Raw genomic sequence first — 26,985 nt, 5'->3', positions numbered from 1 at the left:
TGTTCTGTCGCTTTCTTACTATTAACATTTCCTTTATTTTATTGCATCATCAACCTCTCGGGTATTTCAATATCCTAAACAATTAAAAGGTAGTCCTATTCTGTGTACATCGTGCTCATGCCTATCAAATTTGTGTACTGGCCTGCCACTTTCCGTATGCGGTGTAGAAGGAATAGCACATGCTAATCATGGACAGCACAATTTGTGTATCAAACATCTGAACAGAGGATGCCGAAGGCTGGGGATTTATGGCCTTATCCAGAATCATCTTGAATGGCACAGTTGGCAGGGAAGGAATAATTAGGAATTGTGCCTGCCACAGAACTTGGCCTCCCTTGGGATAAGCAGGGTAGAGAGGAGGGGGGCAGGAGGCTAAACAGGGGCACCAAGGGACATGGGGTATTTAACATGTTATGTGGGGTAATTAGGAGTTTGTCGTCTGATGGTTTTCCTATTAATGTAATCATATTCGATTATTGTAAGGCCATACATGCTGGCTGTAAGAAGTACCTGTTGAAAAAACTCCAAACAGCTCAAAACACTGCAGCCAGGTTCATATATAAAATTTCTCGTTTTGAAAGTGCCTCCCCTTTATTAATCAAATTACATTGGCTTCCCATCAAAGTGAGAATCACCTTCAAATTATGTACCTTTATTTTTCAAATACTAAATGGCACAACTCCAGACTATATTGTACCATTAATAAACTTACCTCAAAGAAACTCTAAATATGAGGCAAGAAACTCTCTCAGACTACACCTCCCAAACTGCAAAAAAAGTGACCTACAAAACTGTCCACTCTGCAGACTTCACTTACCCAGGAACCAAATGGTGGAACTCCTGACCACCCCAAATAAGAAATACACAGGAATCAAAGAATAATGCGTAAGAAAGTAATTTGTTATAAGAATCCAATTTTACAATACAGTATCATAAACATACTGGGAAACCTATAGAAATATTTGTTTAATATTTAGAAAATCTATTATGAATGAGAAATTGTACATGAAGTAAATAGAGTAATAACCAATTCAAGTAATAATTAGTTGTTTGAGATTTGGTTGTTCTTTGTGAGGGTTTGATTGAATAGGAATGATTTGAGGGTTTTGCAAAATTTGGTATTTATGTATCCTATACTGTTTATTGTAAGCCACATTGAACTCAAGCTTGTTTGAGATAATCTGCTATATTAAAACTCACCCTCAACGTTCTGAAGACAACGTTCTGAAGTCACTCAGTCACTCCCTGAAGGGTTCATGGATTCATGGTGGTGAAGCCACAACACTGACCATGTCTCTCTGCCCCGCCCTCGCATGACGGACCAATCAGAAAAAACACCCTCAACATTCTGAAACACAAAGGACCATCACAACACCATTCCCAGGCAACACTAGGCAACGTAAGACGGACCAATCAGAGGAAACTACGTGACAATAAGGGAGGAGCATTCCCCAGCAGAACGGCTCATTATCTGTGCAGCACGGAGAGCACAGAACCACCGCTGGAACGTGAGAAGAATATTCCTGCTGTGGGTATGTGCAAAAATAGACCGGGGGAGGGGGGGGGGGGGAGAAATTTTTAAATGCCTAATGCCAGTACTGAAGAGTGCCAGAGGGCCCATAACAAAGACTATATTTGGGATCGCTTGACATGGAGTCAGAGGAGCCAGAAAACAATGTGCCCGTCACCATCTGGGACATGGGCGAACAGGACAAGCTGCGGCCCAGCTGGAAGGATTACCCGCGACCCAGCCAGCAGCAAACAGCGACCAAGGAAGGGAGAGGAGTAGGGAAACACGCGGAGTGTGTTTCCCTACTCCTTCCCTGCCTAGGAATCGCTGGAGACTGGCTGCCAAACTAACGAAACAACCGCACACCGACGCACCACCTCCATCATTCAAAAGGCATCCACTCTTTCTTCAACAGAAATGCAAACTAAAAATACAAAACAAAGAATACCCGTTTTCACACGCAGCTACAAGTAACTCCCCACCCCCTTCCTCTTCCCCTTTTGCCAAAGCAGCCGTGCCCAACCATCCCCAGCCTCAGGCAAGCCGTCTCCCACCTCGGGGATACCCCGAGCACCCGGAAAAAGACGGCGCAGCTTCCCGCAGCGCATGTTCCAGCATTCCCCTGCAGCCGGCCTGAAATGGACCGAACATACCGGATCACCACCCGATGGCCCGAGACCGTGCTCCTCTCCCTTCCGCCAACTTAAAACAACCATCCCCCTCCTCAGGCAAGCCGTCTCCCACCTCCAGGATGTCCAGAACCCCAGCCCAACGGAAAAAGATGGCGCTGCTTCCCACAGCACATTTCTCTTCCAGTGTTCCCCTACAGCAGCCCTGAAACGGCCAAAAAATACCGACAGACCAAGAACGTGCTCCTCTACCTTCCGCCCATCTAAAACAACACTGCTGCCTCAGCACAACACAAAAAAAAAAACCCGGAAAAAACAATCCACCACTCAAAGGCTGACCCCCCTACAACCACATTTACATTTCACCATCAGAAAGACCCCCCCCCTCCACAAACCTCCTTGACAGACAAAACCACACACACACAATACAACAGACACACACCCTCAAAGCCACACACCAATCCAACCCACTTTGCCAGCACAGCACATCCCCCAACCCCCCAAGCAAAAAAACAAAACAAAACAAAAAAAAGACACACATCAACAACCTGCACACACACCCCACCCTTACACACTCACACACACACAAAATAACTCTGTGACACATACACACACAAAAAAAAACCACATGCTAGCGCCCGTTTCATTGGTTTCGGAAACGGGCCTTTTTTACTAGTATGGGATATAAATGTCAAAAACAAACAAATAAATAAATGCCACTTTGATTCACGATACTGAAGTCCCTGAATGACTGCCATAAAGTGAACTCCCACTTTACGGGATGCTAGATTGGACACCACACGATAGTGCGCTTATTTTGCACTTCTCCCTCCTTGTGGAATTCTTTGCCGGTCAACATTCGACTAGAATTGCTCTATCGCAAGTTCAGAACAGCTTTGAAGACCTACTTATTTCACAAGGCTTTCAAGTGATCAACTCTCACTAGTATGCAGCAACTCATGTTCACCAACCTCATCCACGTGTATGTATTTGTGTGTGTGTGTATGTTTAATATAGGTTCTTGGTATGAGTGTATTTTTTACTGTTTTAATTGGCGTTCTATTTATTTTAAACTAGTAAAAAAGGCCCGTTTCTGTAGGCAAGGAAACGGGCCTTAGGCAGGCAATCCTCCCCCCCCCCCCCCCCCGTGCTACGGCCCCCTCGAACCCACCCCCTCCCGCGAACCTGTCGATCCCCCCACCCACCCCGGAACGCCGAAAACTGCCGCCACTGTTGCCGCCGTTGTTGTGCTACCTTCCCTTCCCTTCCCGTAGGTTGTTCAATCATCTTAGAAAGTTTAACTCCGTGCGTCTGACGTCAGACGCACGGAGTTAAACTTTCTAAGAAGATGATTGAACAACCTACGGGAAGGGAAGGGATGGTAGCACAACAACGGCGGCGGCAGTTTTCGGCGTTCTGGCGGGGGGGGGGATCGACAGGTTCGCAGGAGGGGGTGGGTGACAGCTGATTCCGAGGCAGTAGGAGGAGTAGGGAAACACGCGCACTCCTCCCCTTGCCTTGCAATCAGCTGTGTTGACATCAGTGACGTCCTGCGTGCCTGCCTCGCAGACCACTTGCAGCCAGGGACCCACGGTCCCAAGCATGGAACATTGGAGGTGAGAATTATTATATAGGATTGCAAACCGTTTTGTAATGTTTTTCAGATAAAATGATATATAATAAATAAACCATAAACTATAATAAGTACATGTGGACTCCAGTCAACTTAACCCAGTCTACCTCAAAAGTAACCGGTTCTAAGTCACGTCTACTGGAGCCCTAGGCCACCCCGCGCTATGTCTATCATAATTTGTTCCCGCTCCCAACTTCATCTTCCCCATCATTATATACTTCACCCTATCATAAGCTCTTGGGGTAATAACATTTTTGGCTCTTTAGCTGCCTTCTCTTTTACAGTGCGGTGTACACTAACGGCAGCCTTTGCCTGTGATTCTCAACCAGCTCTTCAAGACATCAATTTAGGACTTAATTATTCATCTTTCCAAATCTGAGGCACAGGAGGTCCTTCTTTGTACCAGAGGATTTAAAATCTAAGTTGTACTTAAGGCATGGAGCATCAAGAGGTGCATCCAAAGTCACAAGAACATCTGTTTTTTCTGGTTCTCACCTCACTGATCCAGCGGCGTAGCCAGAACTCGGCGGGAGGGGGGAGGGCAGAGCCCGAGGTGGGGGGGGGGGGCACTGTTTAGCTGCCTCGTCCCACCGCCACCCCACCGCCACCCCCCCGCCACTTTGAACCCCCCTGCTGCCTCAACCGCAAACCCAAACCCCCACCGTCGCATCAGATACCTTGTTTGCTGGCAGGGGTCCCCAATCCCCGCTAGCTGAAGAGTCTTCTTCAGCGCCGGTCAACTCTGGCGCCTTCGTTGTGGGATCATCTGTTTCTGACGCCTTACGTCCTGCACGGGGCTACATGCACGGTGCAGGACGTAAGGCGTCAGAAACAGATGATCCCAAAACAAAGACGACGGAGTTGACCGGCGCTGAAGAAAACTTCGGCTGGCGGGTTTGGGGGACCCCCCCCCCAAAGCAAACAAGGTACCTGATGCGATGGCGGGGCCGGGGGGGTCAGATGTAGAGGGGGCCAGGGCGTAATCTGTGGGGGCCCATGTCCCCGTGGCCCCACGTAGCTATGCCCCTGCACTGATCTAAACACTAGCTGCTCCTCCACTCCACATGCAGCAAATTAGGTTTTCAGGATATCCACAATGAATATGCGTGAGGCAACCAGAGTATGCAACTATCCCTGTGGACTGGGTTGAGAACCATTCTTCTGCAGTTATTTGCAATTTAATATCACCAGTGCCCTACATACCAGAGAGCAATGCCCAGAGGCAAGGGATGGCAGGGGTGGAGTGCATGGAAGAAATCCAGACTTACCATATCCCCATACATTTAGAAAGGCACCATTACGCACCTATGTAATCATTATTTCTTTTCAGTGCTTTCAGCACCTCTGCCTCATTTTTAAAATCAACAAAGACGTAGCCTGAAAGATAGAAGGGGAAAAAAAAAAAGATAAAAATAGTGAAAAGCTACACAATGAAGGATATATACGAGTGCAGGAGTACAGTAGTGGTTAGTACAGCGGACTTTGATTCTGGGGAACTGGATTCGATTCCCACTGCAGCGGGCAAGTCACTTAAACCTAGTAAGAACCTGTATATACTAAGTAAACCACTTTGACTGTAGTTGCACAACCCACAGAAAGGCAGTATATCAAGTCCTTATATCAGCAGACCAGGCAGGGGGAGGAGCAGCCATACAAATGCTAATACAGACCATTTTGGTTATAAGTGTTTGCAAGAATGGCTTTTTTAATTTGTTAAACCAAGGTAAAACGATTCAGTAATTCTTGTAAAAACATGGTATACAGATACAAGCCAATATTCAAAGTGAATTAACCAGGTGGGAACGGACATCGACCAGTTAACTCCCCTGTTTTTGTGGCTATCCGGTCATTCTCAGCAGCACTTAACTAGTTAAGTGCCACTGAAAATCACCTGTTAGTATGAACTTGAAGCCAGCTACATCGGGGGCATTCTAGGGCAGAATCCGTTACGTCTCAATATTCAGATGGAACCGGCCAGGTTTAGCAGATAAGACCACGTAAATAGCTGTCCTATATTTATCCGCTAACTTATGGCTGGTTAAGTCTGGCTATTAACCAGGGCTTTTTTTTGAGGGGGTACTTGGGGGTACTGAGTACCAGCACCTTTTCCATTGCCTGCTAAAATTGACCCATGGTCTCCAAGTTTTAATGAAAGAGCTCAGGCTTTACACACCAATTCTGCCTTGTCATAGATTCTGTGACTGGTTGCAGGGGTCCTGGCTATTGTGGGGTGGGTCCCTCAGTGATTACCCCACCCTTCAAGGGTGGCCAGGCATTTGAGTACCGGGACATTTTTTGCTTGAAATAACGCACTGCTATTAACTTAACCGATCATGCACTAGCCAGCTTAAAAAACAAACAAACGGAAATTCAGTGACAAAGCTCGTTCAGGGCCCAGCATTGAATTTCCAGTTTTAGCACTGGTGGTGGACAAAAAAAAACCTCTGTCTGTCGCCAGCTGAGTATCAAGAGGGGCTAGATTTTAACTCACTGTAAAAAGATGATCACAATGGATTTGAAATATTACAACCAGTAACAGAACCTCAAGAGACCCATGTGGAAGTCGCTCTCCTTCTTCAGTTGTAAGGCCTCATCCTCCTCCACCCCATAACCAACACAGCATCAGAAAGCCCCAGCAAGATGGCAGCAGCAGCAACAGACACACAAACAAAATATCATATTTTGCAACTATTTTTCGCTCTTCCGAGTATTGCTTTGATCTCTCTCTCTCTCATGCATATTCTAAAAAGCCAATGGGACTAAGTGTGCCCCGAGGACTGGGTTGGGAATGTAAACTCCTAATTTCTTTTACATATTACTATCGTAACTACTTAAATACACACTTAAAAGTCAGACGTGAACATTTCTGCCAGCCACAGAGCTCATGTGTTAAGTGTCTAAATTAGAGAATGATGGGGAGGGGATGGGGATCCACAGTAATGATAATATTTTAAATTACCACAGGGACAGGGTGGGGATGGACATTTTGAGTTTGTGGTGGTGGTGGTGGGGACAAACTTTGCCCCCCATGTCATTCCCTAGCCTAAACGCCACAGGTAATATAAAGTATTCTATACGGTAAATGTGTTGTAAACGCTGCCCAAGCCCCACCCCTTGCAAGTGGATGCTATGTAAGCTATGTGTGTATTTACAAAATAGAGTTTCGGCAGAATTTTGGCAGTTGCACACATACAGGTATAAATGCCGTTATTCTGAACATTTACATGCGTAATCGGAATGTTAACGGTAGCACCTATGTTACAGAATAATCATAAGTAATTTATAAAGGTGGTGCTATGCGCTCAGCCTTTCTTGGACCCCATGCAGGCAGCACCCAGCTAAAATCGTATGAAAAGCTGGAGAGCAAATTTTTAAACAGACCTTCTCACTAATAAATATGTATTTCTCTATAGATTTCTGGACTAAAAGCTAACACTATGCAGAATCTGAAAACATGGCCTGGCTCTCACTCATTAAGGCTTCCAGAATTAGTCCAACTCACCTGTCTTATTTCCATGGGCATTTCTCACTATCCTGATTGCCACCGGTTTAAGAGGAACGAAGAATTCTTGCACATTTTTCTACAACATCAAAGAACACGTAAATACAGCATCTCCTCCTTTGCCACTTATTATTTCATCTTCCTCCACTGTAGCTTACATCAAGCACCCTCTCTCTCCCTCTCTCTCCCTCCTTTCTAATACAAGGCCCCCAAAATTATTTTAAACTGCCAAGAGTGCAATAATATATCTCAAAAACACTAAGTGTCACTCCTTTTATACAGTCTATAGGTGAGCGCAAGACCTCGATCTAACATAAGAAATTTATATAAATAAAATAGCCTGAACAGCCCAGGGAACCTAACATTAGGACTAAACTGAAATGGCCAACATCATGGGCTCCTGCCGCCTTCCGAAAAAATTCACAGACATCAAAAAACTCCGTTCTCCGTTTTTTGTTCAGAGAATCTTTTTCTCCCCAAGTGTGGGAGTTTTTTGATGTCTGTGAATTTTTTCGGAAAGCGGCAGGAGCCCATGATGTTGGCCATTTCAGTGGAGTCCTAATGTTAGGTTCCCTGGGCTGTTGAGGCTATTTTATTTATATAAATTTCTTATGTTAGATCGAGGTCTTGCGCTCACCTATAGACTGTATAAAAGGAGTGACACTTAGTGTTTTTGAGATATAATACAAGGCCCCACAATAACCCAAATACCATCAAAACAGTACGGCTCTTACCCAAACATCTGGCCTCCTACACTCCTGTGTCCTTTCCAGATGGCACTTTTACCAATACTTTGCCACCGTGCCACTAAGCACACAGCACGCACAGCTTTCCAGACTGACCTGGCTATGAAATAGATCCCTCGAGCTGATATCATTTTAACTTCTAGAACCCACTCAAAGAGCACGCTCTGCATCTATAACTCTTAGGTAAAAAAAATATTTCAAGATGCCATGGGACTGTGTTAATGATGCGTTATCCACCCAAATTACAAAGCATAATTTGATTTTTCATCGCTGCCCGACAGCCAAAAGGAAATTTGGGTTAATTAGTAATAGGGGGGGGGGGGGGGATAATATGGACATCAAACAAAGGAGCTCATTTTCAAACAAAACAATGGCATAAGATGGGCAGGAGGATGTTTTTCTCTCAAAAATGTCCAAGTTGCAATTTTCAAACAGCCCAATTTTAGAAGTTTTGTTCTACAGTTCGTCCAAATTTCAAGGGGCAGGACCTGAGCGGGACATGGGCTGCACAAAAAGAGATGTTTTTCTGCATCAATGGAACTAAATGAAAACATCGAGGGCCAAAATTAAAACTTTTCATCTAAATGACCACTGGATGGAATAAGACAACCACCACTCCCCCCAGTGGTCTCTGACCCCCTCCCAGGCCCCTATGAACTGACAGTGACCATACATACTAGGCTCTATAACAGCTTCCGATATGATGGCCACTCCTATTAGAGCAGCAGGCAGGTCCCAGGAGTAGCCTAGCGGTCAGTGCTGTGCACTGTAGACAAGAGGACCCAGGCCCTTATCCCACTCTAACTGGTACACCACAATGTGTAAGACAGGGGCGTATCTGCGTGGGGCCACAGGGGCCTGGGCCCCCGCAGATTTCGCCCTGGACCCCCCTACTGCCGCCGTGGGTACCTTTGCTGGCGGGGGACCTCAACCCCCACCAGCCGAGATCCGCTTCCTCCTGCTGCTGCGAGGTTTTTTAAGTTCTTCATCGGGATTCGTCCTCCGTCACTCTGTGCTGCTGTTCAAAAAAGCTGCTAGCTGAATGCAGTTTCGGACTGAGTCTGATGTCGCTGCTGCACGTTGTACATGAGTCTGACGTCCTGCACATACAACGTGCAGCAGCGACGTCAGACTCAGTCCGAAACTGCATTCAGCTAGCAGCTTCTTTGAACAGCAGCACAGAGTGACGGAGGACAAATCCCGATGAAGAACTTAATAAACCTCGCAGCGGCAGGAGGAAGCGGACCTCGGCTGGTGGGGGTTGGGGTCCCCCACCAGCAAAGGTACCCACGGCGGCAGGGGGGGGGGGTCGGAAATGGCGGCGGCGGGGGGGGGGGGGCTATAATGTGCCCCCTCACTCTGGCTTCGGCCCCCGCTACCGCCGACTTTCAGATACGCCCCTGGTGTAAGACCTCCAAAAATCACTAAATACCTACTATACCTACACATAGGTGACACCTGCAAGCTTGATCAATATTGCAGTGGTGTACAGTAGGCATTTTTCTGCTCCTGGAGGGCTCAACCATACAATATAGAGAAATTAGATCTTACCTGATAATTTCCTCTCCACTTGTGTCCATCAACCAGCAGATGGAGACAGAGAACTGAAACCTGAGCCGAGACATCTCTCTCTTAGCATACAGTTCAGCTCCTCAGTATTTACGCAGACAAGCAATAAGGAGAAAAACTCAGAATGAACACAACCTTAAACAACTCGCTAACCTAGCATTAACCAGACAAGCAACCACGTTTGGACCTCTCACGTCTCTGGACAACTTGTACAGAACAAGAGAGATGGAGAAAGCACCATGCAAGGTGAGAGTCGCTATTTGAACCATTATCTCACACCAACTAAACATCTCAAAAACCTCAGGCGGGCCTCTGGAATAGTGGGAAGGACTAATGAAAAGAAAATTATCAGGCAAGACCTAATTTCTCCTTCCATTACGTAGCTTCCCACTATTCCAGAACCTGTGGGATGTATAAAAGCAATCCCTAGAGTGGATGGGATCCTGGCGCCACTGCCCTGAAAACCTAAAATTGGCTTCCAAGTGCACCACAACGTCCACTGTACTGCTTGGCAAAGGTATACATCGTGGACCACGTCGCCGCCTTGCAAATGTCTACCAGAGATAGTAAGGTAGACTCCACCGAGCATATCGCTGTACGCCTCATAGAACGAGCCTGCAAGGCCTGAGAAGCCTGCTTTCCCATAAACAAATAAACCGACGCAATAATCTCTATAAATTCAGGGCTTGGAAATCATGAGGCCAAGTCTTTGTTTACCAAAATGCAGTTTGTCCAATTTGCCAAAACTTGCTCGTGACTTCTAGATATCTAATCAGGCCTCTATGCACATTGAAAAGATTCAAGGAAAAATACCAAGCCTCTTCATCCTCTCTGCGAAAGGATGGAAGCTCCACAGATTGGTTGAAATAAACACCTGATACCACTTTCGGAAGAAAGGAAGGAACCGTGCACATGGAGACCTCCGCTTCTGAAAAGCAAAGAAAGAGACCTCGACAAGAGACAGCCTAAAGCATCAAAACCCTACGTGCCGACGAAACAGCCACCAAGAATGCTGTCTTTAGCAGAAGATCTTTCAAGGAGGCTTTCCGAAGTGGATCCTCAAAAGGAGCATTCTGAAGAGCCCGAAGGATTAATTAAGGTTCCACTCTGGATACAGCGGACGAAAGGGAGGCCACGAGCGGCCTGCTCCCCACAAGAATCAAACAATATCCGGATGACTCACAAGACACGTCTTCTATAGTCAGCCCTTGATAAAGGCCAAAGCAACAACCTGAACTTTTAGAGAACCCAATGCCAATCCTTTCTGAAGACTTGCCTGGAGAAACAATAGATGTGTGCAATCTGAGCAGAGAAGGGAAATAGTCCACGTTCAGAGTTCTGCGCTCAGAACACCAGCCCTCGAAAGTCCTTCACACTCTTGCATATGTGCATGAAGAGCGTTTCCGAGCCTGAAGCAAGGTAGCAATGACCAAATTAGTATAACCTTTGGATCTCAACTGAACCCTTTCAATGACCAGCAGTAAGATCAAAGGAGATGTGAGCACTGGACCTTGCTTCAAGTAGGTCATGTACTTGTGCTGAAGAAGAAGGCTCCTCAATGGAAAGCACTGCCAATGCCTCAAAAATAAGAGCACTGAGCTCCTGTATCAAATAACCTCAGTACTTTCAGATCATCCCCTCCCTCAAGGGAGAGCTCTCCCTCCTCTAACGGCGCCGTCAACCATGGCTCCTCTGAACAGTCCGAGGCCACATCAGATAAGGAGGGAGAAGCAGAGATAGCCTCATCTACCCATTCCTGGAGCTTTAAGTGAGATCTCTCAGGAGCTGGAGGAGCAGCAGGGTGAAAAACTGAAGCACTTTGCAACAACTCCGACTGTCCCTGCTTTGGTAAATAGATCTTCTGTAAGAATATTAACTCTGAAGAAAACACAGATCCTGATATAGCTGAATGCGCTGTCAGGCCCTGAGGCTATAAAACGGTGGCTGTACTCCGCACATGATCAGACACAGACTGGTCCTCACTGCCTGTCATCCCTGACAAAACGGTGTCCATTCTCGTGTTCTCCTGCATCAAACTGCACTGCAGGCCTGCCAGAGAGCGCAAACACCCCAGCATATTCAGATGCTGTGCCAAATCCAAAGATGTGCCGCGCCGACTTTTTCCGTGTCCTGTGGGATTCCCAGCTTGCACGCACTGCAACACCCAGACATCAGCGGGTCCTCCACGGGACTTGCAATTCACCCCAATTATCACAAGCACAGCATAACGTGTCCCAAGCAGTGAGTCAGGATCCCTCCCTTGCACCCCTCCAAGTGGTTCCAAGTCAAACTTTTCTTTTTTCTTTAAGGTTGTTGTGCTGGAGAAGGAGAGCTTCACAGGAAACCAGGGGGGGGGGGGGGGGATGAGGGAAAAGGTATATCTGCAGGGCACCAGATGCAGGGGGATCTGAAGACCTCCAGATAGGACTCTGTAAATTCAAGCCACCCGCAAAGCTCAACTGGAGACCAAGTAAAGCACTCGGAACCAGAGGCTGAAAAGTGTGTTCATCCACCTGCTGGAGATAGAAAATACTAAAGAGCTGAAGTCTGGACTAGATGCCAAGACAGCTATGTCTCAGCTCAGTTTTCAGTTCTCTATCTCCACCTGCTGGTCGATGGACACAACTACCCACAGGTTCTGGAATAATGGGAAGCTATGTAATGGGAAAAGGAGGTCATGGTGAGATGTGTACCTGGGACCTTTTTATGTGAAGTCTACTGCAGTGCCCCTTAGGCTGCCCCACTGCTCTGCTGAGATGTCTGTGTAGCCAATCTAATAAGGATGATGGCCCCCAGACATCTCAATGGCTGGTTTTTGGACACTTTTCTCTCGGACGTTTTATTTTCCAAAACGGTATCAAAAGAAAAAAACAATGCAACTAGCACAAAATTTCTAGAAAAAGGCGATTTTCAAAACAAAAAGACTGACTTTTTCCATGTTCACTATTCAAATTTTTGGACATTTTTAGCAAAGTGCCCTTCATAGTGTCAGTGTCAGGGAGGAGGGTGCTTTAAGCCATTTAACATGCATGACGTCACCCTCTCCCAGTATCACTCAATCACTATTAGGAAACAGATTGCAGAAATCTGCTTCTGCCACCCTAACATGAAGTACAAAGCCATGGCATCTTCACACCCACTGCTGTTGAGACACACTGAATATTAAAAAGCCCAACACACAACTTCACCAGCCCACAATTCAAATACGCCAGCACCAGAGAATGGCTGAGAAAAGATTGTATGCATGCTCTCCAAAACGCCTTCTGCTACTCAGTCATGACTGGTATGGCACTTGCTTTATAATCTGATGTAACAGAAATGTTAATTACCTCAGTAATATTAAACGGGGCACCACGGAGCTTCACAGTATAGGGAGTGGTGGCTTCATTCAGATTACATGAACCCTGGAATGAGAGACAAAAAAAAAAACCTAATAGCACCCAAAAGACACAATTAAAGGTACACGAGGAAAAGCTAGAGGTTAGGTTTTTTTTTTTTTAAATGACTAGTTATACAGATAATACACTGAATTAACTGCCACTAGCCTTACATTTTCTGGAACGTCCTCACTCTATGCCAAATAGCGTTGGGAGGGTCTGTAATAACATCAGCGGCATTACCTATACAGTGTCGCTGAAAATCCACAAATAGGGCCAGCTAAGAACTTACCCGGATAAATGCATTTGAATATTGCCAACACCTGCACTAACTTCTCCAGGAAAACCAAGGGAGTTGATTAAGTATACCAGTATCTGAATTACCTACAAAACTCCAGTGATGTAAGCACACAAAGGATGGAACTAAGTCCGTATTTTTCTTATGATATTGTTCTTGTGTTTCTTATGCACTTTCTTAAACCTCCATTACCCTAACTGTAAGGGACTTAAATACAAGTCATTATATACATCCAGCTTCTCTTACATCTGCGCGTAACGTTGGAATGCACTACCAAATCCCTTAAAAAAAGAACACAAGACCTGATCACTGAAAACTAAATTATTTAACGAGACTTACAACAAGAATCCTTCATAATAGACTCACTATCACATCTGTATTAGAACTAATCAACATTGAACCCTTAATTTGGTTACTTTAATCACACTGTAATTATCTAATATAATAAAACGCACCGTGAACGTTCTGAAGACAACGTTCTGAAGTCACTCAAACACTCCCTGGCTGTAGGGTTCGTGGATTCATGGTGTGAAGCCAGCCAGCCATCTCTGCCCCGCCCTCGCGTCAAACGTCATGACGTCGAGGGCGGAAAAAAAACCAAACAATTCCGGCAGCGCAGCGTCAGGGAAGGAGGCGGCGCTCCCGACGTCTCTAGCCTTCCCTTCGCTGTGTTCCGCCTTCTTCTGACGTCAAGGATGACGTCAGAAGAAGGCGGAACACAGCGAAGGAAAGGCTAGACGTCGGGAGCGCCGCCTCCTTCCCTGACGCTGCGCTGCCGGAACCGCCACGGAGGTAAATTTAAAAAGAAGAAAAAAAAAAGGGATGTTGGGGGGAGAGAAGAGGGTGGGCAGTAAAGTTGAACAATGGGAGTGGGAGGGCAGGGGAGAAACGACAGCATGGATGCGAACTGGGGGGGCATGGATGCGAAGGGGGGGGGGGAGAAGAGGGCGGGCCAGGCTGGGACATGGGAGAGAGAGGAGCATGGATGCGAGGGGGGGTCATGGAAGGGAGAGAGGGGACTTGCTGGAAAAGGATGAATGGAGGGGGCAGGGGACAGAGGAGCATGGATGGGCATGGATTGGGAGGGCAGGGCTCAGGAAGAGAGGGGAATTGCTGGATAGGGATGAATGGAGGGGACAGATGGGCATGGATGGATATGGATTGCAGGGCAGGGCTCAGGGAGAGAGGGGAATTGCTGGATAGGGATGAATGGAGGGGGCAGGTGACAGAGGAGCATGGATGGGCATGGATTGGGAGGGCAGGGCTCAGGGAGAGAGGGGAATTGCTGGAAAAGGATGAATGGAGGGGGCAGGGCTCACACTCTCTCTCTCATATACAATGTCTTTCTGACTCTCACTCTCACACACTCTGTCTCACACTGTATCACATTCACTCTCTATGTGCCACACAGTCACTCACACACTTGCTTGGTCTCATACACTCACTCTCACAGAGAATCTGTGTCTCACACACACTCTCTCTCTCGCACACACACACACACTCTCTCTCACACTATGTCTCACATACACACTTGCACACACTCTCATTCTCACACACACACTCTCTCACAAACACACTCACACCCAGACTCACTCTCTCTCTCAAACACACACACTCACACTTTCACTCTGACTCTCAGTCACTCTCACATACACTCTCCCAAACATACACACTCCGAGGAAAACCTTGCTAGCGCCCGTTTCATTTGTGTCAGAAACGGGCCTTTTTTTACTAGTTTAATGATATACTCTACCTTACATTTAGTATATCCGATAAGTATTAATTATTTCTTCTATTTTCTTGTTATCTAAAATACCTTAATTTTACAATACTTTGTTCTTCTCATACCGTTTATGATTGTCATTGCGGCATAATGTAAGCCACACTGAGCCTGCAAAGAGGTGGGAAAATGTGGGGTACAAATGCAACAAATAAATAAATGCATTCAGACTTACTCACAGTATAAGCTGTTATAATTAACGATTTCCAGTATTTATGTTTGGATGTCTATGACCCATCTCAAAATCAACCCTGCTACATCAAATGTTTTATGGGTGGGAAATTCTCGACAGCAAATCCAAAATTAGCAGGGGTGGAAGTTTTGCTGAAATCAGAATAAATTGTTAGGACTATCTATGGATTTGAATATTAATTCTGATGTTTCTTGAAACTGTTGAAGAGATTAAAGCGATATTTTGAGGAATACCAGTTTAAAGGGATTGTTCAATCTTTAGTTCTCACCATATTGGATTACTGTAATGTGATTTTTTTATGGTTCTATCACAGAAGCAGACTTGTAGGCTGCAAGCAGTTCAGAAAGCTGCAACAAAATTAGCAGAAGCTTGGATCATGTAACCCCTTATTTGATACGATTACACTGACTCACTGTAAGAGTTAGAATTGAGGTTAAGGTTTTCCTTTTTGTTTTTAAAATCCTTTGAGTTTAGCCCTTGATATCTGACTGTTAAACTTTATACACCTGCTCGAAGTTTGCACTCAATGGTACAAACAATACTGGTTAAGAGACCTTTGCAAATTGAAAACCATGGAACAATGAACATTAGTAGCTCAGGAATCTGCTCCCATCTTCTATTTGCAATATTAAGAATTATATGACTTTTTGCAGTAGTTTAAAGACTTGGCTACTCAACAAATATTTGGTAAGGCCTACTTAATTATTAACTCCTCAGTCTTTAAAATGTTATGATTTATACCAGCTGCTGGAATTTGTTTTTGCTTTGACTGTTTGATTGCTTTGATTTATTGTTTTTTATACTATATTTTTTCTTTTAGTGTACTGATCGTTCTCTTTCCGTAATCCGTTGTGAACTGGCTGTTTGAGCGGAACATAAAGGACTTGAATTAAAGTGTCAAAGCAGACTCTCAGCCAATGATTGTTACACTGACATGAAGGATATTTATGTCACAAGCTCAAAAAAATCTTCCAAAATACCAAACTCAGTTTTAATTTTTTTTTTTGTTATTTTAGTTACATTTGTACCCCGCACTTTCCCACTCATGGCAGGCTCAATGCGGCTTACATGGGGCAATGGAGGGTTAAGTGACTTGCCCAGAGTCACAAGGAGCTGCCTGTACCTGAAGTGGGAATCGAACTCAGTTCCTCAGGACCAAAGTCCACCACCCTAACCACTAGGCCACTCCTCCACTGTTGCTACTATTTGAGATTCTACATGGAATGTTGCTATTCCACTAGCAACATCCCATGTAGAAGTCGGCCCTTTCAGATCACCGATGTGGCCGCGCAGGCTTCTGCTTCTGTGAGTCTGACGTCCTGCACGTACGACTCACAGAAACAGAAGCCTGCGCAGCCTTCTACATGGAATGTTGCTAGTAGCAACATTCCATGTAGAATCTCCAATAGTAACAACATTCCATGTAGAATCTCCAATAGTATCTATTTTATTTTTGTTACATTTGTACCCTGCGCTTTCCCACTCATGGCAGGCTCAATGCGGCTTACATGGGGCAATGGAGGGTTAAGTGACTTGCCCAGAGTCACAAGGAGCTGCCTGTGCCTGAAGTGGGAATCGAACTGAGTTCCTCAGTTCCCCAGGACCAAAGTCCACCACCCTAACCACTAGGCCACTCCTCCACTCCACTTTTAATAAATATCAAAACACTACATGTTAAGTGAAAAATGTAAAAAGCAAAAAAAGTATCAAAACACAGTACTTAAGCTTCAAAACCTTCTAGAAACAACTGTCACAGTCCCACCTATGGTGGCCAGTTTCACAACCCTCTGCTTCAGGGATTAAGGCTACCATGGGCGGGACCGTGACAACCGTTTCAAGATGTTTTTGAAAATAACATTTTCTTTTTCACATTTTCAGAATTTTGATATTTACTAGAAACTGAATTTGGTTTTGAACTTGTGACACGAATATCCTCTGTGTCAATTTTAAACCAACCTTGACAGGGAGTGTGAGGCTTTTTCCTTCCTTAATGAAAAGTGTTTTGAGATTTTGTTTCATGCTTGTATCCTTGGAGTTTTGTAGGCAATTCTGTTTGATGTAACACTCCAGTTGTCCTGTTTTGTAGATATTGATCAAGTGTACCAGTACGTCAACCACAAATCCTGCTACTTTGAATTTCTGATCCTCTGCCCCTTCCCCCTTCCCCCACCCTTCAAAGCAGATGCACCACTCTGTAACAGGGGTGTAGCCAGACCTCGGCAGGAGGGGGGGGTCCAGAGTCTAAGGTAGGGGGGCACAGTTTAGCCTTCCGCCTAGAGAGTTGCACGGGGACAGAAATCTTACCCATCCCCACCCGTCCCTGCTGGAATCTTACCCGTCCCCACCCATCCCCACTGGAATCTTACCCATCCCCACCCATCCCCGCAAAAATTTAAACCATCCCAACCCGTCCCCACCCGTCCCCGCAAGAATTTAACCCATCCCCGTAAGAATTTAACCCATCCCCACCCATCCCCGTAAAAGTTAATGGTACATAAAAGAAAATTCCAGTCAGCTCCCTCAGTCTGTCTCTGGATTTCAGCCACAGCATGTAGGCAAGGAAGGAACGGAAGTTGGAACTTGGAACACTCTGGTGTGCACATGTAAGATTTGTCTCTGATTCACTGGCATTGTGTGCTCAGAGGTCACCATATGCACGTGACAGTAGGTCAGGTGACATCTGATTCTCGTGCCTGTGTCAGAGCTGAGGTCTGTGCACCAGCCTGGGAACAAAGAGGATTAATAGTAACATAGTAAGTGACAGCAAATAGACCTGAACGGTCCATCCACTCTGCCCAATAGTCACACTCATTATCAATTCATCATTAAATCAACGAGTGTGATATTATATACTTGATTATGGTCTTTCTTTCGTGTTTCTGGAACAAAGACCTCAGAAGTCTTTCTGGCCCTATCCTTATGTTCCAACTACTGGAGTTGCCACTGAAGCCCACTCCAGTCTATTCGTCTTCTCATTTGTGGGACACAGACCGTAAAAGTCTGTCCAGCACTGTCCTCATGTTCCAGCCACTGAAGTTGCTGTCTAAGCCCTTTCCAGCCCATCCTACACCAGATTGCCATGTATGAGACACAGACCATACAAGTCTGCCAGGTATCAGCTCTAGTTCATCACAGCCAGAGTCGCCATCTAAGTGTCACTTGACATATCCACACACATGCGGCCATTTAAGGTTAGCTTTTATATAACTTCCATTTTCTAATTAGAGATCCTCTGTGTTCATCCCACCCCTTTTTGAATTCCGTCATCATTTGTGACTCTACCACCTCCTTAATGGAAGACTTTCCACATTTATGCTGTTAAAGCAAGGAAGAAGAGGAGGAGGAGGAGACAGCACTCAAATAAATTGGTATTCGGTAGATGAGAGGCTGGTGCAGGTACAGCTTACACTTCCACGGGAAGCTCACAGAACTGGTTCCATCCCCGTGGGAACCCCGCAGGAACTGCCTCCGTCCCCGCGGGAACCCCGCAGGAACTGCCTTCGTCCCCGCGGGAATCCCGCGGGGACGGAAGCCGTGCAGCTCTCTACTTCCGCCGACCCCCCCCCCCCCCCCCCCAGCGCTGAAGACGACTTCAGCTAGCGGGGGTTGGGGACCCCCACCATGAAAGTAACCAAGCGGCACCGGGGGAGGGGCCAGGGCTAAATCTGTGGGGGCCCATGCCCCCGTGGCCCCACCTAGTTACGCCCCTGCTCTGTAGAGTTCTTAAGAGAGGTTCCAAGGCACAACCAAAGTAGATATAGCATTTAATCTGAATGCACTTTGTCCTGGACCCAAACAGGCTGTCAGCTTCTCGCTCTTTTTTTTTTTTTTTTTGGAAAGTGAGGCACTTGCTGCGTGCAAGGAGTGCTCATCCATACCCTCTACTCTACTACCTGCATAGCTGCATGAGGATGTCAGCGACTGCCACTACCAGATAAGACGTATACATATAAAGTATCTTGTTGGGAAGACTGGATGGACCGTACAGGTCTTATCTGTCGTCATTTACTATGTTACTGTGTATGTTAAGAGGTGCTTTGCAGCAGAAGCCTCACTTCCAAGAACCAGTCCAGGGCTCAGTGTCTCACCAGGCGAGCGCTTTTCCAGTAACATCCTCTACACTCCTCTACCAGTAACATCCGAAATGCCTCACAGGAGCTCAGTATTAATCCTGGAAACCCACACATAAGAAGCGTACTTGGTATATTAAAGACCTACTTATTCAGAAAAGCATTCCCCACCGACATAAATTAGATGCATCAACTCTGCAACACAGCAAAACCTTAAGACTGTACTGGACACTCAATATATATTCCTTCCTACCCTCGATCCCTATGTACCTGAATATACCAACCTACCCGACTTAACCTCAAACTGTATTTGTTTCCATACCGGACTTGGCGATTGCCTTTACGGTACTATGTGAGCCACATTGAGCCTGCAAATAGGTGGGAAAATGTGGGATACAAATGTAATAAATAAATAAAATATTGCGAGGCCTGGTTTCTCAGCAGGCACCTGCTTCCGATAGGACATACCTCTGGCACGCCTCCTCTCCCCTCTCTAATTTGCTGGCCTCTCACTCCTTGTTCTGCCTCTACACACATGGTATCTGGCTTTGGGGTGTCGGCTCCCTCTTCTTCATCACTTCTGTCATCATCTTCACTTGAAGAGGAGGAATGCTTCACAACCTTAGATTTCAGGTAATCCATATCGGAGAGGTCAGAGGTGACAGCAGCCTTAATGGCACTGTTCTTATTAGCTGTTAAAGAAAAGCAGAGGTTTAATAAAAATTCAACACTGCTTCCTTCCAAAAAAAAGTATGAGAAAGGAAATGCTTCTCTATAGACCTTTATTTCAGTACATCATATCGAATGAGCTAAAACATGCTCACACAGTGATAAACAAATACATAGTGATATCATGGTAGAGATCATGTGTGTCTGTCACACATGATCTCTACCACATCACTATGTATTTGTCATACCGGAACTGGCGATCGCCAGCACAGTGCTATGTAAGCCACATTGAGCCTACAAATAGGTGGGAAAATGTGGGATACAAATGCAACAAATAAATAAATACACTGGATTTGCAAGTCACGATTAACTTGGAAAAAAAAAAAAAAGTATATTCCATTTTAATTTTTCTGGGGACTACCTCGACCCATCCCTGCTGCTTGCCAAGTTTTATCAGAAATGCCATCTCTCTCCTCTTCTATCAGTCCAAAACTCTGCTGCGCGACTCATTTTCCGCCAAAGTCGCTATGCTCACATTAGCCCCCTCCTTAAATCACTTCATTGGCTCCTTATCTGTTTCCGTATTCAATTCAAGCTTCTCTTATTGACCTATAAGTGTATTCACTCTGCTGCTCCCCAGTACCTCTCCACTCTCGTCTCTCCCTACGCCCCCCCCCTCGGGTTCTCCGTTCTGTAAATAAATTTCTCTTATCCGTCCCCTTCTCCTCTACTGCTAATTCTAGGCTCCGTTCCTTTTGTCTTGCTGCACCTCACGCCTGGAATAGTCTTCCTGAGCCTGTGCATCTAGCCCTGTCTTTGGCCGTTTTCAAGTCCAAACTTAAAACCCACCTCTTTACCACTGCTTTTACATAGTAACATAGTAGATGACGGCAGAAAAAGTCCTGCACGGTCCACCCAGTCTGCTCAACAAGATAAACTCACATGTGCCATTTTTTGTGTATACCTTACCTTGATTTGTAACTGTCTTTTTCAGGGCACAGACCGTATAAGTCTGCCCAGCACTATCCCCACCTCCCAACCACCTGCCCCGCCTCCCACCAATGGCTCTGGCACAGACCGTATAAATCTGCCCAGCACTATCCCCGCCTCCCAACCACCAGCCCTGCCTCCCACCACCGGCTAAGCTTCTGGGGATCCCTTCCTTCTGAGCAGGATTCCTTTATGTTTATCCCACGCATGTTTGAATTCCGTTACCGTTTTCCTCTCCTAACCACTCTCACTTGCCCTGTCCTTTAACCTCACCTATTTATTCCCTTACCCTTAATTGTTCTGTTTACCTGTCTTATCCAGATTGTAAGCTCTTTGAGCAGGGACTGTCTTTTTGTGTATGGTGTACAGCGCAGCGTATGCCTTGTAGCGCTATAGAAATGATAAATAGTAGTAGTAAATGTCGTCATAACCAAATAAATGCGAGAGCACACCTCTGGAACCTTAAGATCAACCGAGAACAGTTTTTCTTTCAGAGTTCATTAACATCTATCACAGAGCATCCAACAACCAAACATATTGGATACAGGTGACTGCTATTTCATAAAAGGAGATTAGAATTTCTGCTGAATTCTCTGAAGATGAGAAGTATTATGACTCTTTATAGAGTTGTCATCTGTGTTGTAGTTTGGACGTTTTGTTTGTAGACCTCTCCAGATATCCCTTTTGCGTAATAAAGTGATGTAAAAGGCATTTTAAAAATAAATAAAACAAAAAATGATTAGTACTGCATCATCAATAAATCCTGAACACCCCTTCAGAGTGGCCTAGTGCTTAGAGCAGAGAGGTCAGAATCAGAGATACCAGGATTCAAACCACATTTCCTCCACTGATACTGATGACAGGGAGAGAAGGGGACAAGCTGCTCGTGGATAGGAAGGAAAGGAAAAAGGGGATATGCTGTTCATGGATGTTTGCTTTTCTAATTTTGTATTTAGACTATGGAAGAAAACGCATTTGTTACTTTTACTAGTATTTTCACTGCTTATAGAATCTGGCTTTCTTTTTGAGGGGGGGGGGGTCAAGGTGACTGTATGGTGGGGGTGGGGCAGCATTTTACTTTTTTTGTCTCCACTAATATGGTAACCCTACCCATTTTAGACAAATTACCTTGTTATCCCTCTTTAAAGATGAGCTCAAGACCTTCCTTTTTCAGGATGCCTATGCTTAATTTTTCCAGATAAATCTCCTCCTGACAGATTTCCCATCCTTTTTGTTCTTCCCCTCCTCCCCTCAGAAGCAGAGAACCCCAATCGGTCCACTAGCGCTGAAAACTCTGGCTAGATAGTTCCCATTCTCCTGGGTCCATGGAGTGCCTGTTCAGAAAGTCAACTTCCACATTCAAGGACCCAGCGATGTGATCCGCCAACAAGCGGAGAAGTTTGTTCTCCACCCAACTCATAAGGGAGGCTGCCTCCACAGCAGCAGGTCCCTCCTTGCTTGTCGATATAAGCCACAGCCAACACATTGTCAAAGAAAATGTGGTCCTGGGCCCCCGCCAGAAAGAGAGCAAAATTGTGCAAGGCATTCCACGCTGTCCTGAGCTCTAAGTAATTTATGGACCACTAAGACTCCTGTTTTGTCCAGGTGCACTGCGCCAGATGGAACTTGTAATGAGCTCCCCAGCCAGACTTGCTGGCATCTACTGTCACCACCTCCCATTTTGTTATTGGAAAGGAGATCCAATGGTCAAACTCTCGGGCAACAACCACCACTGCGACAACCAGCATCCAATGAAGATGAAGATCGTACTTCTGTGACACTGAAGACCAGTGGCCAAGAACAGGCTCCTGTAAAGGCCACATATGAGCCCTTGCCATAGCAGCACTTCCATTGCCGCCATGACTGACCACAGAATCTGGATGTAGTCGCAGAACCTGGACCCTGCCATGACTGAATAGAAGGTGAATCTGTTGAACCAGCTTTGACGTTCTGCATTCCATGAGAAGGGTCCTCTTCCTTGCTGTGTTGAATAGAATGCCCAGATACTCCAGTGTCTGCGATGGAGTTAGTCTGCTCTTCTCAAAATCGATCACCCAACTCAAGAACTGTAGAAGACGGACAACTGTCTGTCACCACTATGCTGCCCGAACAGGAAGATGCATGAATGAGCCAGTCATTGAGATACGGGTGGAACCCTGATTCCCTGCTGCCGAAGGAAAGCGGCCACCACCACCATAACCTTGGTAAATGTTCTTGATGCCGTGGCGAGACAGAAAGGTAGAGCACTGAATTGGAAGTGACAGCTCAGCACTGCAAAATATGGAAACCTCTGATGTGGCAGCCATATGGGTATATGTAAGTACACCTCCATGAGATCGAGGGCGATGAGAAATTCTCACTCTTGAACCAAGGTTACGACTGCTCTTACTGTTTCCATGCAAAAGCAGGATACTCGGAGGCAGTAGTTTAGACCTTTGAGATCTAAGACTGGATGAAAGGTGCTTTTCTTCCATGGGACAATGGAGTATTTGCCTTGTCCCTATTCAGCCTGGGGAACTGAAACAATAAACTAAAGCACCAGCAAGGAATCTACAGTGGCCTGAACCTCGACCATCTTGACTCCTTTTGACGAGACTGCAAGGAGCAACAGGGTGGGAGAACTCAGACTTGTAACCTTCTGTAAGAATATCTAGAACCTACTGATTTGACATGATTTTGGCCCATTGCTTCTAAAACTCCTGAAGACGTCCTTCCATCGGCGGGAGAAATGAGTGGACCAGTCTCACATCATTCTGAAGCTCAGGAGGCATTGGACGATCTAGCTGACAAAGGACTTCCTGTCTGCACAAAAGAAAGATTGGGATGCATGAAAGTGGGACTTCTGACCATATTACTGACGACCAGTAGGTACTGTCTGCTGTCTCGAAATAGAGATTGAGATCCTCCTGAAGACTGATCACAAAAGACTTTTGGCAACCGCTTTGGCTTAGTTTCCTCCAGTTCTTTCATCAAGTTACTGAGATCTCCAAATAGTCACTTGCCCCAAAAGAGCAGTTTAACCAGGGGTGACTGAAGCTGCATCTGCTGCCCAATGCCACAACTAGAGTTGCCAACGTGCCTTGATAGCCAAAGACATACTGAAGTCCATAATTCATATCATATCGTAAATAGCATCCGCCAAGTAGGCCAACCCCACTTCCACCTGGGCATTATGGCACCCTTCTTGGGTTTCCAACTGCTGATGCCACTTCACGCATGCTCTCGCAACAAACAAGCTGCTCACTGTCCCTTGAAGGCTCAAAAAGGCCACGTCAAAGGCTTGTTTCAGTGAGCCTTCTAGCTTCCTTATCTTGTAGGTCTTTTAAGGCAATGCCCCCTTCCACCGGTATGATGATCTTCTTAGTCACCACCGTAACAAAGGAGTCCACCCTAGGAAGCTTCAATTTCTCTTTCTCCTCCGAAACCAACGGGTAGAGGCGAGCCATGGCTCATCCCACTCTCAGCTCTGCATCTGGTGAGACTCATTCTGCTGTAATCAAGTTCTGAATGTCATGATGCATTGGAAAGGCCTTAAGAGGACCTCTAATCCCCATCATGATTGACGAAGATGGAACTCCTGATGCCTAAGCAGAAGGCTCCTCAATGAAAATCACCTCCAGTGCCTCAGAAATAAGAGTACTGAGCTCCTCTTTATGAAACAACCTCAGTACTTTCGGATCATTTCCATCCTCTAATGGCACCTTCAACGAGTGAGGCATGAGAGGGGGAGGGAACTGGCCCCACCGGATGTCACCCAGGCTGGGGAATGAGTGACTCGGGACACCGAGTATCATCCAAGTTTAGATAGTAAGAGAGTCAGTTCAACCAGCAATGACCCCTTGTTCAACTGACACCTGGACGAACCGGGATCAGGAGCTGCCAGAAAAGCACCACAGAGGAACGGCACAATCTGCTACCATCCGCTTGGAGACAGAGCAAAATACAGAACCTTCCAGGCTGTATGATACACTTAAGGAGTGAATTACTTCAAATTATTTTTTTCTCCATCAGCTGTTACATGGACACAACCGTTGTTCTGGTATGGACGTGAACTTAAGGAAGCAAATTTATCTTACGCATATTCACTGTGGCAATCCTGAAAACTTGACTGGTTGGGGGTGCCTCTAACAGAAGTTTGAGAAGCACTGTGTTAGGGTAATGTTTAATTCAATATTTCATTTAAAAAAAAAAAACAACCACCACACACACACAAACAACAAACCAAAAAAATAAATAAACAAACCTATAACTAAATGATGAAGAAAAGGGCAGAATTACCTTTTGATGTTTCACAGTCTGTGCCTTCCTCATTCTCACTCCCTTCTTCTGAGTCAGAATCAAAATTCAAATAATCATTCTGCTGATTCCTTTTGCTCTTCTTGGACTCATCTGCCACACTGTCATTAGTCCAAGTGGCCACCTGACTGCGGTTCTGGTGCACAGCCAGAAACTCTCTGAAATCATGTTCCTTTTCCAGCTGTTACAGGAAAAGAAAAAAAAAAGAAGTTAACACCTCTTAACTCATCGATTAGTGTGAGATTTGGAGGAGGGCAGGTCAACAGTTAACACCAACAGGGAGGATCCTGGAAGGAATGACCTTTAACTTTAAGAAAAAAAAAAAAAAAGATCTCCCCCAGGTCAATATTCAGCGGAGAGCCAGGGAAGCCATGGATCAAATCTCAAGGGATTATGGGCAAAGAACAAAAGAGAATGTTACTTTGGATGCAGCCCGGAAGGATGGCGATGGATTAAGAGACCCCCATGAAGTCTCTTCCAGACCTGTGTTTACACCCCCCTGAACTCTCCTTCTGACTTAACTCTCCACTGCCTCAGGTACAAACAGACTGAGCCTTCGAGGCACAGAGAAATACCTACAGTACCTGAATTTAACTCACCTTCAGCCACCAATGATAAAATGCAAGATAATCCAATTGAATACATTTATTTGGATTTAACTTTAACTGAAAATATAGCTAACTTATATAAGTTGGGTTGCTGAATATACTTGAATAAAGTTAACTGTATCAAAAGGAAGACATTGGATTTAGCTCATACTTCTTTCAGTAGTCGTTTATGGTGAGTGACACTGAGGTACGCTAGGTAATTTCCTGTCGCCAGAAGGCTCACAATCTAAGTTTGTACCCGAGGTAAGTGAGTTGCCCAAGACCACAAGAACAGCAGTGGGATTTGAACTGGGGCTTCCCTGGTTCTCAGCCCACTTCTCTAACCATTAGGCTACTCCTGTTACTCCAGTTAACTTCAGGATTATACTAAGATAACTCCAACTGTGAGCAGACTTACAGGGTTTTTTCCTACGGTGCACTAGCGTTTTTAAGCACATCTTAGTAAAAGACCAGTTAATGTTTGCCTGGGATGGAAAGTTTTGTCCAGATAACTTCTGAAGTTTTGTATTATCAACCCCTATTTACACTAATAATCAAGGCTTACTTTTATTGAAAGGTTAATAGAATACAACAAACACATCAAGCATTTTCAGCCCGAGAGTGAAAATGTCCCTCTATAATGCTTACATAAATCCACTGAACAATGCAAGAAATGTTAAACGTTCTGTTTCACTTCTACTTTCCTACGACTGCCAGCCACAATCAGAGCAGGCCAAACAGTAAACGGAGAAAACAGGTTTAGTTGTAACATCTGAATACAAGATCCATCCCCTTCCCCACTCTCTTAAGTGATTCCATAAACCCAACGTCTGCATATTGCAGGTGGCTTTTTTCCTAACGGCGTTTGGCTCTTCAGCTCACTGAATATTTCTTTTTGCTCTGAAATCACCTGTTCAGAAAAGCACGCAGAAGGATTCTTTGACGCAAGGAGTGAAAGGAGAACGAAAACAGTAGCACTGGAAGTGGGGAGAAATCAACGGGTCTGATATACAATGCAGAAGCCATCTACCCCGCACCAGCCTGGAAGTAGAGGCTATCCTTCTGCAAGACACTTACCTCTTGCAGATCTCCCAATGCACTTGTCTTGTCTCCCTTCTGAAAAAGAAAAACATGTT

At 45.5% G+C, this 26,985-nt stretch overlaps 1 protein-coding gene across 3 annotated transcripts in view; it reads right to left on the bottom strand.

Moving 5' to 3' along the window:
- The window catches only part of RBM19 (RNA binding motif protein 19), a 258,757-nt gene that overhangs the window by 208,756 nt on the left and 23,016 nt on the right, over positions 1 to 26,985 (bottom strand). For all 3 annotated transcript variants that reach the window (XM_030218452.1, XM_030218454.1, XM_030218453.1), the window contains exons 4-9: positions 26,927 to 26,965; positions 25,245 to 25,443; positions 19,776 to 19,999; positions 12,919 to 12,993; positions 7,275 to 7,353; positions 5,078 to 5,149 (exon numbers count right to left, since the gene is read on the bottom strand). In XM_030218452.1, coding sequence (XP_030074312.1) covers positions 5,078 to 5,149; positions 7,275 to 7,353; positions 12,919 to 12,993; positions 19,776 to 19,999; positions 25,245 to 25,443; positions 26,927 to 26,965 — 688 coding nt within the window. The remainder of the gene's footprint in view (positions 1 to 5,077; positions 5,150 to 7,274; positions 7,354 to 12,918; positions 12,994 to 19,775; positions 20,000 to 25,244; positions 25,444 to 26,926; positions 26,966 to 26,985) is intronic.

Source organism: Microcaecilia unicolor, chromosome 11 (assembly GCF_901765095.1).
Source record: "Microcaecilia unicolor chromosome 11, aMicUni1.1, whole genome shotgun sequence".
NCBI lineage: Eukaryota > Metazoa > Chordata > Amphibia > Gymnophiona > Siphonopidae > Microcaecilia > Microcaecilia unicolor.
Note: the sequence above shows the minus strand (reverse complement) of the source record. Positions and strands in the feature narration are given on the sequence as shown.